The 15,589-nt window shown below is 40.0% G+C and overlaps 1 protein-coding gene across 2 annotated transcripts in view; it reads right to left on the reverse strand.

Annotated features, from left to right (window-relative positions):
• Positions 1-14,785, reverse strand: part of hmcn1 (hemicentin 1) — a 77,142-nt gene extending 62,357 nt beyond the window's left edge. For both annotated transcript variants that reach the window (XM_044043530.1, XM_044043529.1), the window contains exon 1: positions 14,214-14,785. In XM_044043530.1, the coding sequence (XP_043899465.1) occupies positions 14,214-14,475 (262 nt within the window). In that variant the 5' untranslated portion in view covers positions 14,476-14,785. The remainder of the gene's footprint in view (positions 1-14,213) is intronic.
• Between the last annotated feature and the right edge of the window lie 804 nt (positions 14,786-15,589).

The raw sequence follows: 15,589 nt of genomic DNA on the forward strand, positions 1-15,589 counted from the left end.
ATCAGCACCAAGGGATACCAAGGCCAATATGTTGATAGGTCACAGTCATTTGTGTCTCCAACCAAATAAACTCTGATGTTTGGCAGCAACAGTAGAGCTTCACAAGCGGCTACATGGCAGAAGCGTTGTCATTGCTGTGCTATGTACAATACTGTGTGTTGTGAACATGATAAGATGTGGCAGTTTGGCAAAATTATGCTCTTAATATGCTGGCTTCTCCCAAAACCCTGTGGGACACATGGACGAGTCTTTATAGCAGCGGAAGCAGTGACATTTACCATCTGCAACATTTGCTTTCATTTTTTCATTCCTGAAGGCAAAGACCTGGCAAAGACCTAACTCCTCATTACTGTAGTTTATAAAATCCTAATTACAGAGGTCCCGCAATCATGTGTTGTGACAATACAATTAAAAGCCCAGAGGAGCCAGTAAACCTAAACATGCTGTTTATCAATACCATCAGCAACACCGTCACAAAGAACACTTTGTGTTCTTTTCCTAATTTGAAGGAATACACTTTTAAGGGTCTATTTTAATAGTCCTTTGTACATCACAGAACCTCTCAGTGAAAAGGGACTCTGTGGCTTTCCCCATTCAGCAGGATACACAACTTGAAGCTGTTACAGCACTTGACAGCAACAGAAGCTGTAAACACACACACACACACACACACAGCTTTCTGTCATTCTGCTGACTCAGGTGTAAGTCTGCCAGAGAGCAAGCCACTGTCATCGTCCGACCATCAGCTACGGGGCATAATTCACTTGTCCCCTGTCCTCTAAAGAAAACACATGTGAAACAGCACATTGAGTGTGGCACAAAGAGAATGAGTGTCCAGGACGAAAAACACTTCATGCAAAAGAAGAAAACACGTCTATAAATGCATACAACATGTTTCAATGCACACACTTTCATCTACACTCTTAAAATATAAATGCACACTGTTGATTAAACGTCAACAATGTCAGCTGGGATTGGCCACCCGCAACACTCATGTGGAGCATACAGAGGTAGCAAATGAACAAATTAACTATTCTTTGTTAACTTTTTTTTCAGGGTAGACACAATGAAGTGGCAAAGGGTCTGTTTTTACCGACACATAGAGCTTCAATTCTTTTTTCAAATTTGCCCTTGGCTTGGTGTACTCAAGTATAAAAGCAGCAAAATCAGACAGAAGGATTTTCCCAAACAGGAAATTGCACACTTGAGAATTTAAGAACTTGAGCATTTTACCAAGTTTATGTGTTTTGCCCATTTGAAATGGGGCAGCACATTGCAGAGGAAGTGGTCAGTCCCTGTGAAGAGATAATAATCCAAGTAGTATGTTAATAGACATCACAACTTCAATTTAGCTGCAAGTGGTTTATTTTTGCTCCACTCATGCACATTTCACTTTTTTTTCTTCTAGTATGTATGACACCTGACAAAAGACTACTTCAAGCATTGGCAAAGGCTTACAGTGTTTCTATTTCCTATTACACATGTTCCTAAGAGGTCTAAGCCAATGCAATATTCAGTATCAGTCTGATACAGCTCAAAATGACTGGATCGAGTATTGGTTAAAGGAATATGAGAAATCTAATACATTCCTCAAACCAACATCAAATATAAATGGTTCATTAAGCACAGACTGTGAAGAAAGACATATGCTACAAATGTCATGTGAACCAACATGTGAATGAGGAATGTATTAATCATGTGGAACTCCCAAGTTCCTATAAACTGAGCAGGAAATTTTCAAGTCTGTGCTACATAATCCATGCTTCTTCTGCCTATATGATATTTTTTTTCAAAACCACCATTTAGCCTTAGCCTTCAGCGACAGAGCTGATGATGAGCTTGATTCAACCACCACCACAAACTGAACTTGTGATGCAAACTTCTAACCACGACCAGAAGAAAGAAAGAAAGAAAGAAAGAAAGAAAGAAAGACAGAAAGACAGACCACCAGGCTCTTGTTCCACTTCACTTGATGTAACCAAATATGTGTCAGGACGATGGGCCACAAAACCTCAGACCTCCATTTATCTCCCCATTCATAAGTTCAAATGTTCACACACACACACACACATATAAAGTGAGAACCAAGTAATGCTCATACACCATACACAGCCATGTAATTTGTCCCAGATGAACGAGGAGCATGCACTGGATATGGATGATAGCGCTTAACCTGCCACCATCCATCCATCTGCCTAGTAGACTGAACACAAAAAGATGTGTGTGTGTGTGTGTTAATTTATAAATGTCATTTCTAATGGAAGAACAGTTCTCGGTCTTGTGTGGCCTTTCAAGCGGCCAAAAAAACATACCAGTATACAGCATATACTATATGTTTATGTATGGATACTACATTAGCTTATGGGTGAAGTTAGAACAAATGTTGCTGAAGATGAAAACAATAGATTGACAACACACCTCCACTTCCTTCGCCCAAATTTAGCAGCAGCATCAAGGTCCAGCCAATACATTCTTTTGACCAATCACAAGGCAGCCTCAGTGTCAATTTCCTCTTCTTTTTATAGCATCAGATAACAATCAAAACTAAGTGAGATGATAAAATAATTGTTTTACATGTAATTTGACTTCTTAGACTTCTTAGACTGTCTCATAAGCTAAGCTATGGCACAGCCAGCCACCAGGGGGTTGAAAAGCATTCATTAATTAATCGCCTACTGCTTTATCCTCCATATCGCGAGAGGGATTGCTGGTGCCAATTACCAGCTGACAAAGGGCAAAAGGCAGGGTACACCCTGGACAGGTCAACAGTCCATCACAGGTCCACATAGACACAAACAACCATCCACTCTCAATATATGGTCTAATTTGCCTAATTCCCAAATCTGCATGTGGGAGGAAACTGGAGAGTGTGGAAAACCCACATGGGAAGAACATGCAAACAGTGCAGAAATGCCCTTGCTCCAACCGGGTCACAAACCTGGGTCTTCCTGCAGATAGACATGATAACATGAGTTGGCTTAATTTTGGGGGAGTTGTTATGTCCATCACTATATCTTGTATACGTGATAACAAATTTGTATTGCCTCCACATAGAATAGTTTTTCAATCAAATGCTACCTTGACACCAATGATGTACAATAACCCGATAATGCGACATCAAACGTTAAGTGCAAAACATCTGATGCATACTTCTTGACAGCTGTAACTCAGTTCAAATCATGGCTGACCATAAATGAAGGAAACACATGCCATCCTCTGTGCCATTATCACAAAGTGCGGCTGTAAATTTGCTGAGACATCAAAACAAGTTGAATTTAATGCTTCTGGATCACTATGACATCAGTGAATGAGACATTTCAGCAGAAGTCATCAAAGCACAGTCGGCAGTGACGGTGAAGAGCTAAATGATGACTTCCACAGCATACTCTTTGAACCTCTCTTTTTCCATCTTCTGTGGGACAAAGTGGGTTCACATGCAATGATCACAGTGAACACAACAAGGATGTGGATTCATGAGGATCCATCCGAACTCTACCACATGTTAACATTCAAAACCTTTAGCCTAATTGCCACCAAAAAGCTTGGTATGACTAAGTGTGCTGTCGGGATGAAGTGAATTTCTACAAAGGACGACATAAAAGAAAGAGTTGAGTGTAATCTGTCAGTGTGGTTTGGCGACTGCCCTTAGACTTTCTGTCTGAATTGGAGTCATTAGAAATGATGAGGACAAATAAGGAAGGCAGAAAAAGGAATAAAGTAAGTGGATAATTTATTGCTCAGAAGATGATGGAGAGCTGTTTGGCAACAACTATAATCATCAATGTCTGTTGCATTGTCTTCATGAAGATGATGTTGAGTCTTCCCCATGTACACATGTGACATAAGAGATTTTATTTTGGCCAGGCGTTATGTATAGAGAAAACTATGCATAATCAAAATCAATGTCTTTCCTGTTGTTTGCTGTTCAGCCAACAAAAATATATTCTGACTGGTCTGGTGTGCATTATAGTTTCCTTTTTTGTGGAGTAAATGATCATTTTGTATTTGTATTGTATATTTATCTGAGGTCTCTTTAGTTTAGTTTGAGCTTACTGTACTCTGCAAAAAACCACACAGATTTATATTTTTTTTTAAATGAAAAAAATAATGTTTCTGCTCTGATCACTGTTCTTACTTTGTATACATGAAGGCACAACTCTGTTGTCTTTTGTGCTCGACATGTTTTAAAATTTATGTTGTATTACTATGTATTGTCACCATTTCAGCTGGCATGTTATCAGGATATATTAGTCAGTCAATGTACAAAAACAAGATGTCATAATCTGGATTGTATTAAGATTATCCCTCACAATCCAGGTTCGTTTGCAGATCCATTTTACCATTTTGGTAGCTTGTGCCAATTACAACAAATGTGATCTTTGACCTATAACATTGAACCAAATGGCTGAGTGAACTGTGTACACACAAACCATGCTGGGTTGTAGTCAAGGGAATGTGACTGAGGATGAACATGATATCCATCCACTAAGGAAGCGTTCTGGTCTGTTTTATGATGAATGTTGTGAGAGCTGTGCTGTCAATTACCCGCTTAGCCCCCTGTCAATACTGATTGATAGTGAGGTTTCTAGATCAAGCTGTAATAAATCTTTCTTAACCGCTTTGTCAACTACACCTGTGAAAATGTCAAACAAACCATGGTCATAAGTCTTTGGATCGTTGCACTAACGATCCACAACAACTAACAAAACCAGACTGCATGTGTTCTGCAACATCTACAAGGATGAAGGGGAGGGTTAGAGAAGAGGATTTAAAAAAAAAATCAATAAAAAATTGCCAGATTTGACCTACAATTCACAGTTGGGTAGAGTCTGCTCCACTCGGCACTAGTTGGGGACAGTCAGCATGGCTAATGGCACAGAAATCTGCTAGGGTGTGAGGGGTAAAGACTCGAATCATCAAGTGTGTGAGGGTAAAAGACCCAACCCCACTCAAAGCGAACTCATGACACAACCCGGTAGTGTGTACTGATTGCTGACCCAACTACAAATACATGTGGCCAACAGCCAATGAAAAGGTGTAGGTGGGACACAGGAAACAGCATCAGGTGACAGGAAGTAGCGGGAATATCTAAAAAACTATGCCAAAGTCGACTCCTCCATGACTTCACCCATATCCTTCTTATCCTCTTTGATTGCTCAGAGCAGATAGCTGAGCAACAGTGAACAACAGCAACAGTGAAGCATTTGTCGTACTGTCGACTAGTTAGCCCCTAAACTTTACTCAACAAGTAAAGGGACGCCCTATAGGGGTAGGGCTGGTCAGGGACTTAGGGACTGGGCCTTAACACCTCACTCATTGAAAAGGCAAAAACCAGCCCAGCCGGCAGACACACAGACAAGTCTACTGTCTGAAGTTTTCTCCATATGGTCTCCATTGTAGGAATAATGACCAAAACCCTGACAATTTTCAAGGTTTTATCCTATGATTCACTCTCATCAAGTCAACTCTAGTTTGAAAGTTACATGGTATGTTTGGAAGTAAAGGACAAGCTCAGTATCAATCACAAGAACAAACAGTTCACGGCAGCATATGTGATGGAAGATGGTTTAATCCTAGACTGTGCAAAAGTGACTGGGCGGTGTTTCTGGTTGAGTGTGCCTCCTTTGTTTTACTGAGGAAAATCTAATTGTGCCTGCTGATGCAGAAGGAGGAAACTCACATGCAGCAGATCAGCAGTGGCGACCATATACATATGCACACTTGCATGTCTGAGGAGCTGGTTTCCTGTTGCCTGTGCCACAGCAACCATGAATGCTTTCAGAGTTGTGCAGGTTTGTTGTAAAAACTTGTTACAGTAGTTGTGCTGGAAGAGTAGCTGCAAGAGTCCACACCACACCACGCAAGGCTCATTTCTTCCTCCGGGTGTTTCTTTTTTTCTCAGTTATCCAGAGCATAATAATGTTAATGTTCATGAAACTATAGGTTCGCAAACTATTCTATAAAGCCCAAGTTCTTTGTGTGCCATTAGGATTTTGAAGCACAGAATATGTGCCAGGGCATCATATAGTTTGGGAAACATTTGTCTTGAGTGGTGGTCTTCACGATACATGACTTCACCCGACGCATAACCCTCAGAGGTAGAGGGCAGAGGGCACCGACAGCCTGACCTTTAACCTCACAGCCAGTAATTCCCTTAACACTTGTCTGGTTTGGGCACATTTGTCACAGTTAAAGGAACATGCTTCCATGTCAGTTAAAAACAATTTGGTGTGAATGTGAAACAGTGACAAGACCCTTCAAAATACTAAAACTGCTAAATGTAAAAAGAAACAAAAAGCAGAAGGACTTAGCATAAGAAGCTGTGATGTAATTAATGTGTTATCATATAATGTTTTAAGTCATTTCCTCTGGATATTTGGGTCCAGTCTTTCTTCATAGTTTGCTGTTCACATATGGCATTGTCTGGGTGAGACACATTCACCACAGAACGAGAATCTTTAGAGGATCCGGGCGAGGAGGTGGCAGGAGCAGGACATTTGCCTATTCACTCACTGTGGATCCTCCAGAGTGTTTCCTGCTACCTCATGTCATTTAACAGCTAAATGATCCACAAATAAATATGAATCAGGCGATCATTTACTGTGGGTTTCCCACAATGATAATCCATTGTTAATAGAAAGTACAAAAGTACTAATATTCAAATCTGTATCAAACAAATACAAGTAATCCTGCTGTTCCGTACATTAACCACTGTCTTGCGTTACATGATCAAACAAATTAAAAACTGTGGCACATGACATCGGTTAAAGACTAAATGTCATTTTAAAACACACATATTTCAACTAAACAGTACATGATTAGTTCATGCAGTGTAGAAAAAAAGCTTTGGAAGACACAACCAACAAGAAGTCGTGCCTTAGCAATTAGAATTTGGCACTCAATCTTTGTGGTCAAATGTGTTCTCCAGATTCACGTAAAAAACAAAAAAATTAATGAAGCCGTCTAAAGATCAATATGTAGTGATTAATTGATTATAAAACAAAAAACCAAGGGGCAACAATAAAATAATTAAGCTGGCTGTATAATATTATGGGTAACTGACCTTTTCTGGAAACAATTCACTTGGGTTTAATTTTGAAGCAGTGATTTGAAAACCTTGGAAACTTTGGAAACTTTGCTGCATACAATGGGTCAGCTGGTTACTCATGGACACAACAAACTGCAACAGCAGCATTTTAAAAGCTGCTCACCACCAACAACAGGTGACCAGTGAGCAGCTGATATCAGAATTACCTGACTGTCCTCGAGTCCTCAGCTCTCTCAAGCTCTCTTGAAGTGACAGACGGTTTGTGCTGGAAACACATGGTAAGAGTTACAGATAGGTCAGAGGAACACGTCTGTCCCACAACAGTAAAACACTGTTGGACATGCAGCAAACATGCATGTTGAAACACTGTGCAAGTTGTAGAAATACACAGACAAGAGCAGTCAAATTCCTATGTGAGGAAAACTGCTTTTAGAACACATTTAAGTTCACTTCTTTTTAAAGTAGGTCAGTAATTTATCCTGATTTAATCCACAGTACCTGATATAACACACATCCTTTTAAATGGATATGATGTTGCTTAGTGTGTTACCTTATTAGTATTTTGTTTTTACAACTATTTTTTTACGTTTACACCTAGTGACTCTTTTTTTGTCTGTTTTTCTTGCCCTAATATGTATGTAGTTTTTATATATATATATATATGTATATATACACAGTATATACATATATCATCATTGTCCTCATTTACTGCTTAAAGCATAATCCTCCATCACAACATTCCTTTTCACTTTTATGCTTCAAAATTTACCCTTTCTCTTTTGTCTAGACATACAGATATACTGTGATAAAAGGAAGAAGAAGAAAAGAAAAAGAAAAAAGAAAAAAAGATACTGCAACACAAACTAAACACCAGCTATTGAGGGTGGATATCATCACTCAGTATATTTATATGTTGTTAGGAAATAACAAACTATTGCGTAATTCTGACAAAAACCAACTGTAGACTTTAAGGTTGACTCTATTAGTAAGGGTTAGATGTGAAGAGATATCCAATTTATGAACAGATTCTGACCCTGAACACAATACAACATTTGCCTGTCGACAATAAAAACACCTTTTGCTATTAACCAACACTACTTCTCTGTAGATTGTGTACATATTATCAACTTCTATCACTTGAAAGTTAACAGAATCAAGACAGAATCATGACCCACTCACCTGCGTGTTGTAGAAGTTTCCCTGGTCCAACACACCTGATTCAAATGATCAGCTCGTTAGCAAGCTCTGCAGAAACCTGATAACGAGCCATTTATTTGAATCAGGTGTGTTACTTCTGTCAGGGATACTACACTTCTGTCAATGTGTTTGTCAGGACCATCTAATTCAAGTGGAAAAACTGTTGAAAACATTGGGTATAAATAAGCGTCAACTGATTATCTGTTGTCATGATACTGAATAACTGGTGATGATGAGCAGAGAGTCAAAATAAAGTGATTGATTTACACATTTCAATCCAACTGAAATTGTACTGCTCCACAGTTCCCGCCTCCAGGCTTTGGCCCAGAAATAAAAGGAGAAGAGGAAAAACACGGTGGGATCCAGGCCAGAGCATTTTTCAACTGATATATTTATGTCCTGCCAACCCAAAGAATTTAATATTTGAAGGTTTATGGACGGTAGGAGGGCTCAGAATGGAGCTTGACATAAGCGTAGTCCAATTAAGTGGTGCAGTCTAGCTACAGTTCTTAACCGTAGTGACTGTTGAGGGGATGTTGGTGAAAGGCCTAACAATTATGTCAAAAAGGGCTTTATGGTCACAACCATGCAGGGTACGTGATCCTCGGAACTCTGAATTCAACAGAGAATGGAAAACAAATACAAAGCCCAGAGGGAAACCAAGCAAACACAGATAAGAGTACAAAATGACAGAAACGTTTGACAAATGCCTTTCGAATGGGTCATTTGTTCTGAGTGGATTTGTGTCACCCATTGCATCAAAAGGTCAACTACCTGTGACCTTACTAAGCAGTGGCTCAATTCTTTATCCATACATTGTCTTGCATTCTCTCATATATTTGTAAATGGACAACAATTTAAAGTGTCCTTGTAGAAACCCTCAGGTATGTGCTGCCTTCAAACACAGATGAAAGGGGGATAATCGCTGAGCACCAATTACAAAGCTCAGCGGAGTTAAAACCACTGTGCTAAAAGCACCTTGGGGCATTTGAGACGCTGCATGTATGATGGCCCTAAAAATTAAAGGCCATTTTAATAATCTAAGGCAGGACTATTACAACATGAAACACAAAGACACACATTGTAGTCACACTCCGTTCTCTTCCTCTAATTCTCCAAAGCCTCCACCTCTCTCCTTTGGCATTCCTGCCTAATAGCATCATTATTGACTCCGTCCAGCTAAACGCAGGCTCCTTGTAATCTCACACGGGTGGGACAGAGCAGACAAAAATGCTGCTCTAGATAGAAGGGCACAAATGCAAAGGGGAAGGTAGAAAAGGACGCTGAACGCCAACAAAGGGAGCTGAGTGATGAACGTCTTTGATCATGCAGAGCTATCCCGCTATCACTCCACGCCCAAGGGTTTGCTCCATCCCCTTCTAACTAAAGACAAACAGCAGGAAAGCAACGCTAGATACCCTAGTGCTCAATTTCAATGTGTCAGTAAATGATTTCATTTTGAGACCTTGAAGCCACTTTGGCTTTTATGTTTCCTTGAAAACATCCAGTGCAGCCAGAAAGTATAAAGATAGTGAGTACCTCAGCACACAGGGGTTTTTTTTATGCACGCATAAGAGGGTACCTGACAGTATGACAGAAAAGGAGAGAGAAGGGAATTGAGGATAACACTTCAAACAACGGGAGGTTGTAAATCATGGTGGCCAATATCTAGGTCACAGGGGCAGCTTTACTCCAACACATTAACTTTAGATACGAGAATTAAGTTGAAACTTTTTACTGTGAAGTGAGGGCGTCAACATTTTCTTTATCAAATGAGACATTTAACCTTTAAAAATGTATAAAGTACATAAAATGGTATACAGAAAATGACTTTGTTTTCTTGTTTCTTTTTATAATAAGTAAAAGACTTACAGTATGTGACATTTACTGTACTTAAGTATCAAAAGTAGTTTTCTGATAGAAAATGTACTTAAGTGTTAGAAGTAAAAGTATTAAAAAAGTGAGAACATAGGATTGAGCCACGGTAGCTCAGTGGTAAGGCAAGTTGTCTTACAACTGAAAGGTTTTGGGTTAAATTCCTGGCTCTGCTATGTTTATGTGAATATGTGTCCTTGAGCAAGACACTTAACCCCAAAGCTCTATATAATTACAGACCATTACCAACTCTTCTTCTTCTTCTGATTTTATTTGGTAGTAATGATTAACAAAGAGCGTTAGAGGAAATGTAGTGGAGTAAAAGTAAAAGTTGCTATTTGTACTTTGTTACATTAAAACCCTGACAAAAACTTAAAATATAAAACAAACCAGGAGCACAAAGTTCTTGTCACTTGACCTCCGTCCAAATGATCATCCACTACAAGCATGAGACAAATGTCTTCATGACAGGACGGATGGAGCATCACCACCGAAGGTAATATGGATCGTGGACTTTGTTTACAGGCAGGCTTTGCAACAAAAAGGTTAACTTAAAAACATTATTAAAATACATTCAAGTTATGTTTACTAAACTCTTTGCTCCCACAGAACTTGCTGTTTAAAAGTCAAAGCAAAAACCCAGGTAAATTCCAGTTGATGTGAACACAGACAGCCTGAAATTAAAGGTGTGAGTAAAACATATAACTCACAGCTGCTGCTCCATTAGGGTATTATGTAGAGTGCTCAGCTAACACAAACAAAAAAAAGACATCACCATGTCATCACCAACAACACATCTCAGTGTCAGCCAATTAAACACAAGCACACACAAGAAACACACAAACACACCCTGTCACAGCAAGGTAGTATTTACAAGGATAAGCATGTGTATAGGGAATTGTAGAATCATTGTGGAAAACACACATGCTCATCATATTTTTGGTCCACTGCCAAAAGCACTATATTCACATTATTCTAAAGCTTCCATATTAACAGTTGATTGAGAAAGCTGCACGTTTTGACATAAGCTCTGGGATGAAGGCCACACTTCCTGACTAGGGAATGGCAAGAGTGCTGTGAAATAAAGTTTATTTGGCTGTAAACTCTCAAATAAATGTTCCACGAGTCCAGAGAGTCTGTTTGTGATCTCAGCCAGAGACTGGACTCCATAACGACGAGATGCTCATGTTCGCGTCTGCACATCTTCTGTCTGATTAAGTCATTAAGAAAGACATTTTTTAAAATAAAAATAACAAAGGTAAGAAATGACAACACAACAGGGGGAAGCTGTAATTCAACTCCACCGCGGTTTCATTGGAGTGTTCTCAAACCTTAGTGCTAAGCACACAAGACTGCAGCTCAGTAAAGTGACCTGTGAAGTGTCCTTTCTCTCCCTGCAGGATGGAGGAGGGGGGAGGCTTCCTGACTGATCTTCCCACACAAGCCTGACCCCAATATCCAGGCATCCTCCTGACACTCTCACTTCAAACACACACAGGCTGACAGAAACACAGATCCGCAAACACACACGCCAATGTTTACCATGTCAGATTGCAGTGTAAATAAAGTTGAAGCTGATTCAACAGGAGCCAAGTCAAACAGTAGGGACTGCAGTTATCACACTGGGTCGGATGGAAAAGTGGAGAAAATGGATGTGAAACAAAGCCTAAATAAAAAAAATGGAGGAAAACAAAAGTGGGATAGAGAGAGAGAGAGAGAGAGAGAGAGAGACAAGGGCAGGACAACATTAGCGCTTAATGTCCAGCTGCCCCTGCTAACAGTGAGTGAGCTCTGCTAATCATTCCTCTGTTTCCCCCAGGGATTTTCTGACATCCTCGTTAACATTTTAAGGAGCCAGTGAACGTCACTCTGTGTCGGGGGACAAACACAAGGATGAGTGGTTTGTGGAGAGAAGTTGGCGCTCAAACTGCAGCTCAACCGGTTGCATGTTCAGTTTACTCAACAGGGAAAGCTGTATTATTACTTCTTTAACGTTAGATTCAAGTTACAGTCACTCTATCTTCATCTCTTTACACACAATGCCCCACAGCTCTTTTATTATCTATTAACGACCTCAGATTAACTCCCCCCAGGGATGTTCAATAACAAATTCATCATTTGTAGCACTTGTGTACACTGTGCATATTTCCTCTCTGAATATAATTATTATTCTAGGCAAAGAGGCGGGTGGATTTAATCAATGATAGAGAAATTATGCACCATAAGAATTTGTGACATGCTGATATTTAGCAGGAGGAGAACAAACATCTGGAATAGGAATTTGCCTCTTCACCTCACAGATCACCTCTGTCTTGTCATTTCTTTTCCTCTCCTAGATCTGCATAGATAGTATATATATATATATATATATATATACACACAGTACTACACATATATAGTATATTCCAGATATAGTGAAGCTGCAATAAGTACATATAAAATGATCTAAAGTTAATTTTGGCAACTAATTACATAAATTCTATAAAACGGTGGCTTTTGGCAAGAAAGAATCAGGACACAGGACATTATGGTGTCACTCAGATTCCCCCTCATCTGTCAGTGATTTCTGTCCTGTTAGCTTTCTCTGTGTTGACCTTTATGAGATCTATGTGGTGGTCCTGGTAAGCGCTTTGCTGTACAGCTCAGTTACAGTGAGCGCCTCCCCTCCCCTCGCTCTTGTTGTTGAATGAGCATTTTTGCAGGTGGACACCTTCCACTTTTCACCTCCAGATACACACACACACACACACACACACACCATGATACGGCATGACAGATGGTGACTTTGATGGTGTTTCTGCAAACAGGGAAGTGACCTCTCCTTCTCCTGCTTCTCCTCAAAAAGTAGTAATTACAGGACCTGAGAAATCCTTAGGCAAGAAAAAACTTTTAAGTCAGAAAAGCTGTGGATGACGATGGTTTGTGCAAACACAGAGTAACTCATTGTAGCTTCACCACACTGGCTGCACATACATTTAAGGATTTTCATTTTAAAATGCTTCTATTTGATTTTAAATCCCTTCATGGCCTTGCCCTGCCTTGCCTCTCTGTGCTGCGACACCTTCACACACCTTCCCACTCACTGAGGTCAGCTGATCAGCTGTTCCTGACTGTACCTTAGACTAAACTCAAGCTCAGAGGGGACCATGTACTCACTGCTGTGGCCCCTAAACACTGGAATGATCCTGTGATCCTCTTCCCTGTGTGTTTTTAAATCTCTTCTTAAAACTCATCTCTTTTCATTGACCTTTGACACTGTTTATGTTGGTATTTCTCTTTAATTTCACTTTTATTTGATCCACCTTTATTGCGGTTTATTGTTTGGCCATTACTTTTATCCATGTCTTATTATCTTTTTATTCATTTTAGTTGTTTTAGATGTATCTTATCGACCCTCTATGCCTTTTATGTATTGTGACTTTTAGAATTATTATTCTGCACAGCACTTGTGGTTGTTTTAAAGTGCTTTACAAAGAAAGTTGGATTTGATTGGCATTCATATCATACACAGGTGGGAAGGTAAATAGAGTTGTGTATAATTCATGTAGCCTAACACAATCTATATCCAATAACTTCGTTTGCATTGTTTTGTCCAGGAGAACTCAAATCCAACAAATTGATTTGACAATTATTGTTTAAATGTCACTTTTAATGTGAATGTGTGCATTCACCTTTCAGTTAAAAAAAGCCCAATGACAGCGTATATTGCCCAGGCATTAGACGTTCAGAATGACAGAGCACCCAGTAGTGATGATAATCATCATGCTGCATCACAAACCTATAAGCTTTACACTAACCTAGGCGGAATGCTAATGATAGTGACCGTCAAAATGAACATCTGTGCGCTGAGACCAAATCTCCCCCTCCTCTGAAGGTATGAGGAACATTAGGCTTTCACGGGGTGGATTGAGAGTAAACTATGACATTTCTCGCTTTTCTGTGTGCTTTTGTTTCCCCGGCAAAGAGCAAACTTCAAATAAAACCCCAACACAGTACAATAAAGCCGATAAATGTCGTGCGTAAAGATGAGATCAGTACAGGTGAGCGTCACACAGCTGGAGCTTCCATCGCCTGCCTGTGTTGTTTGCATTACCTGGGTCATGGAAAGGCACCAGGGCGAAGTTGTAGAGTGGTCTCTTGGGTCTGCTCAGCGATGTTTCCAGGATCTTGGACGCGCCTTCGATGACCTGGACCAGGTCGTCGTACATGGAGCCGGTCACATCAAAGACGAACGCCAGGGTGGATGCGCCCTCCGGGATGTCTTCTTCCTTTGTGGCCCCTGCGGTCCCTGCGTCTTCCCCAGCAGAAAGAGCCGCTGTCAGCGCAAAAGTCAGCCACAACAACCTGGAGCCCATTTCACAACCAATACTTTTACTCTGGGCAGACTTTTTTAGGGTATGTTTTTGTTCTCGGAACCTTAAGGTGAATCTCGAGTTAACGGCAGAGACATGAGGCTCTGAAACGGGACTGAAGAGTATGTAGAAAAGTCTACACACAACACCAAACGCCGGTGTTATGTTGCTGCAGTTTCTCTTGCGCCTCTTGAGGAGTTTTCAGTCTGTTGAGGTCCTGGCTGCTGCAGAAGTGCGTGCTGTCTGCTGGATCTGCAGATCCAGGAGCGCTTGTTCAGCTCAGTCATACAAAGACCACCTCTCTCAGCTGGTACGAGGCATGTGAGGCGCAAAGTACCCCATGCAGTACAGCAGGGCTCTGATTGGATGAGGAGTTTTTGGGTCACTCAGAGGAACCGTGTGTAATTCACTTCACTGATTTAGTCATGATTTTATTTGTGGACATTGTCATTTTGATGTGTTTTCAGTTGTTATTTACTATATGCGCCACTTTTTTCTTCTTTTTTATGAACACTGTACTGTGACTACATTACATTGCATTACATTTAGAAAAATAAAGTTACAACAATTGAAAACGTATCATAATTGTATTATAAGTTGCACTTGTTGCGTCTTAGATATGAAATAAAGTGCAATATGAATCTATACTTGGGGTTGTTTATCAAAACATAAACATGTGTTTAATTTAGTCGACGTATTTTAAACGCGACAACAATCTGACACACAAAGGAATAATTGCAACGTGTAGGAAAAAGTCGACAAGCTGCTCCCCATTGACTTTCTGCTCTGTATTGCCACCTAGCGGTTTTAGTCTGACACTACACTGAATTTGCCTACCACAGTTTTTTTTTTTACACACCAATAGTGAACACTAGAGGTGGAAATTAATGAATTACATGAACTAAATTGAGTAGTTAGAGTAAAAAAAAGATGGTGGCACTAATTAAGTTCCCCGAGTGAGTGCGAAAGTGAAAGCATTTGGGACCTTTGACCCATGTTGACTGACACATTATATGTTTACATATTTCATTTTGTCAGCACTTTCATTTGTAAAGGTTTGCCTTTAATTAAAAACAATTAATGTGAGATTTGTATACACAAGAAAGAACCCCGACCT

This window comes from Solea senegalensis, linkage group LG14 (assembly GCF_019176455.1).
Source record: "Solea senegalensis isolate Sse05_10M linkage group LG14, IFAPA_SoseM_1, whole genome shotgun sequence".
Classification (NCBI taxonomy): Eukaryota; Metazoa; Chordata; class Actinopteri; order Pleuronectiformes; family Soleidae; genus Solea; species Solea senegalensis.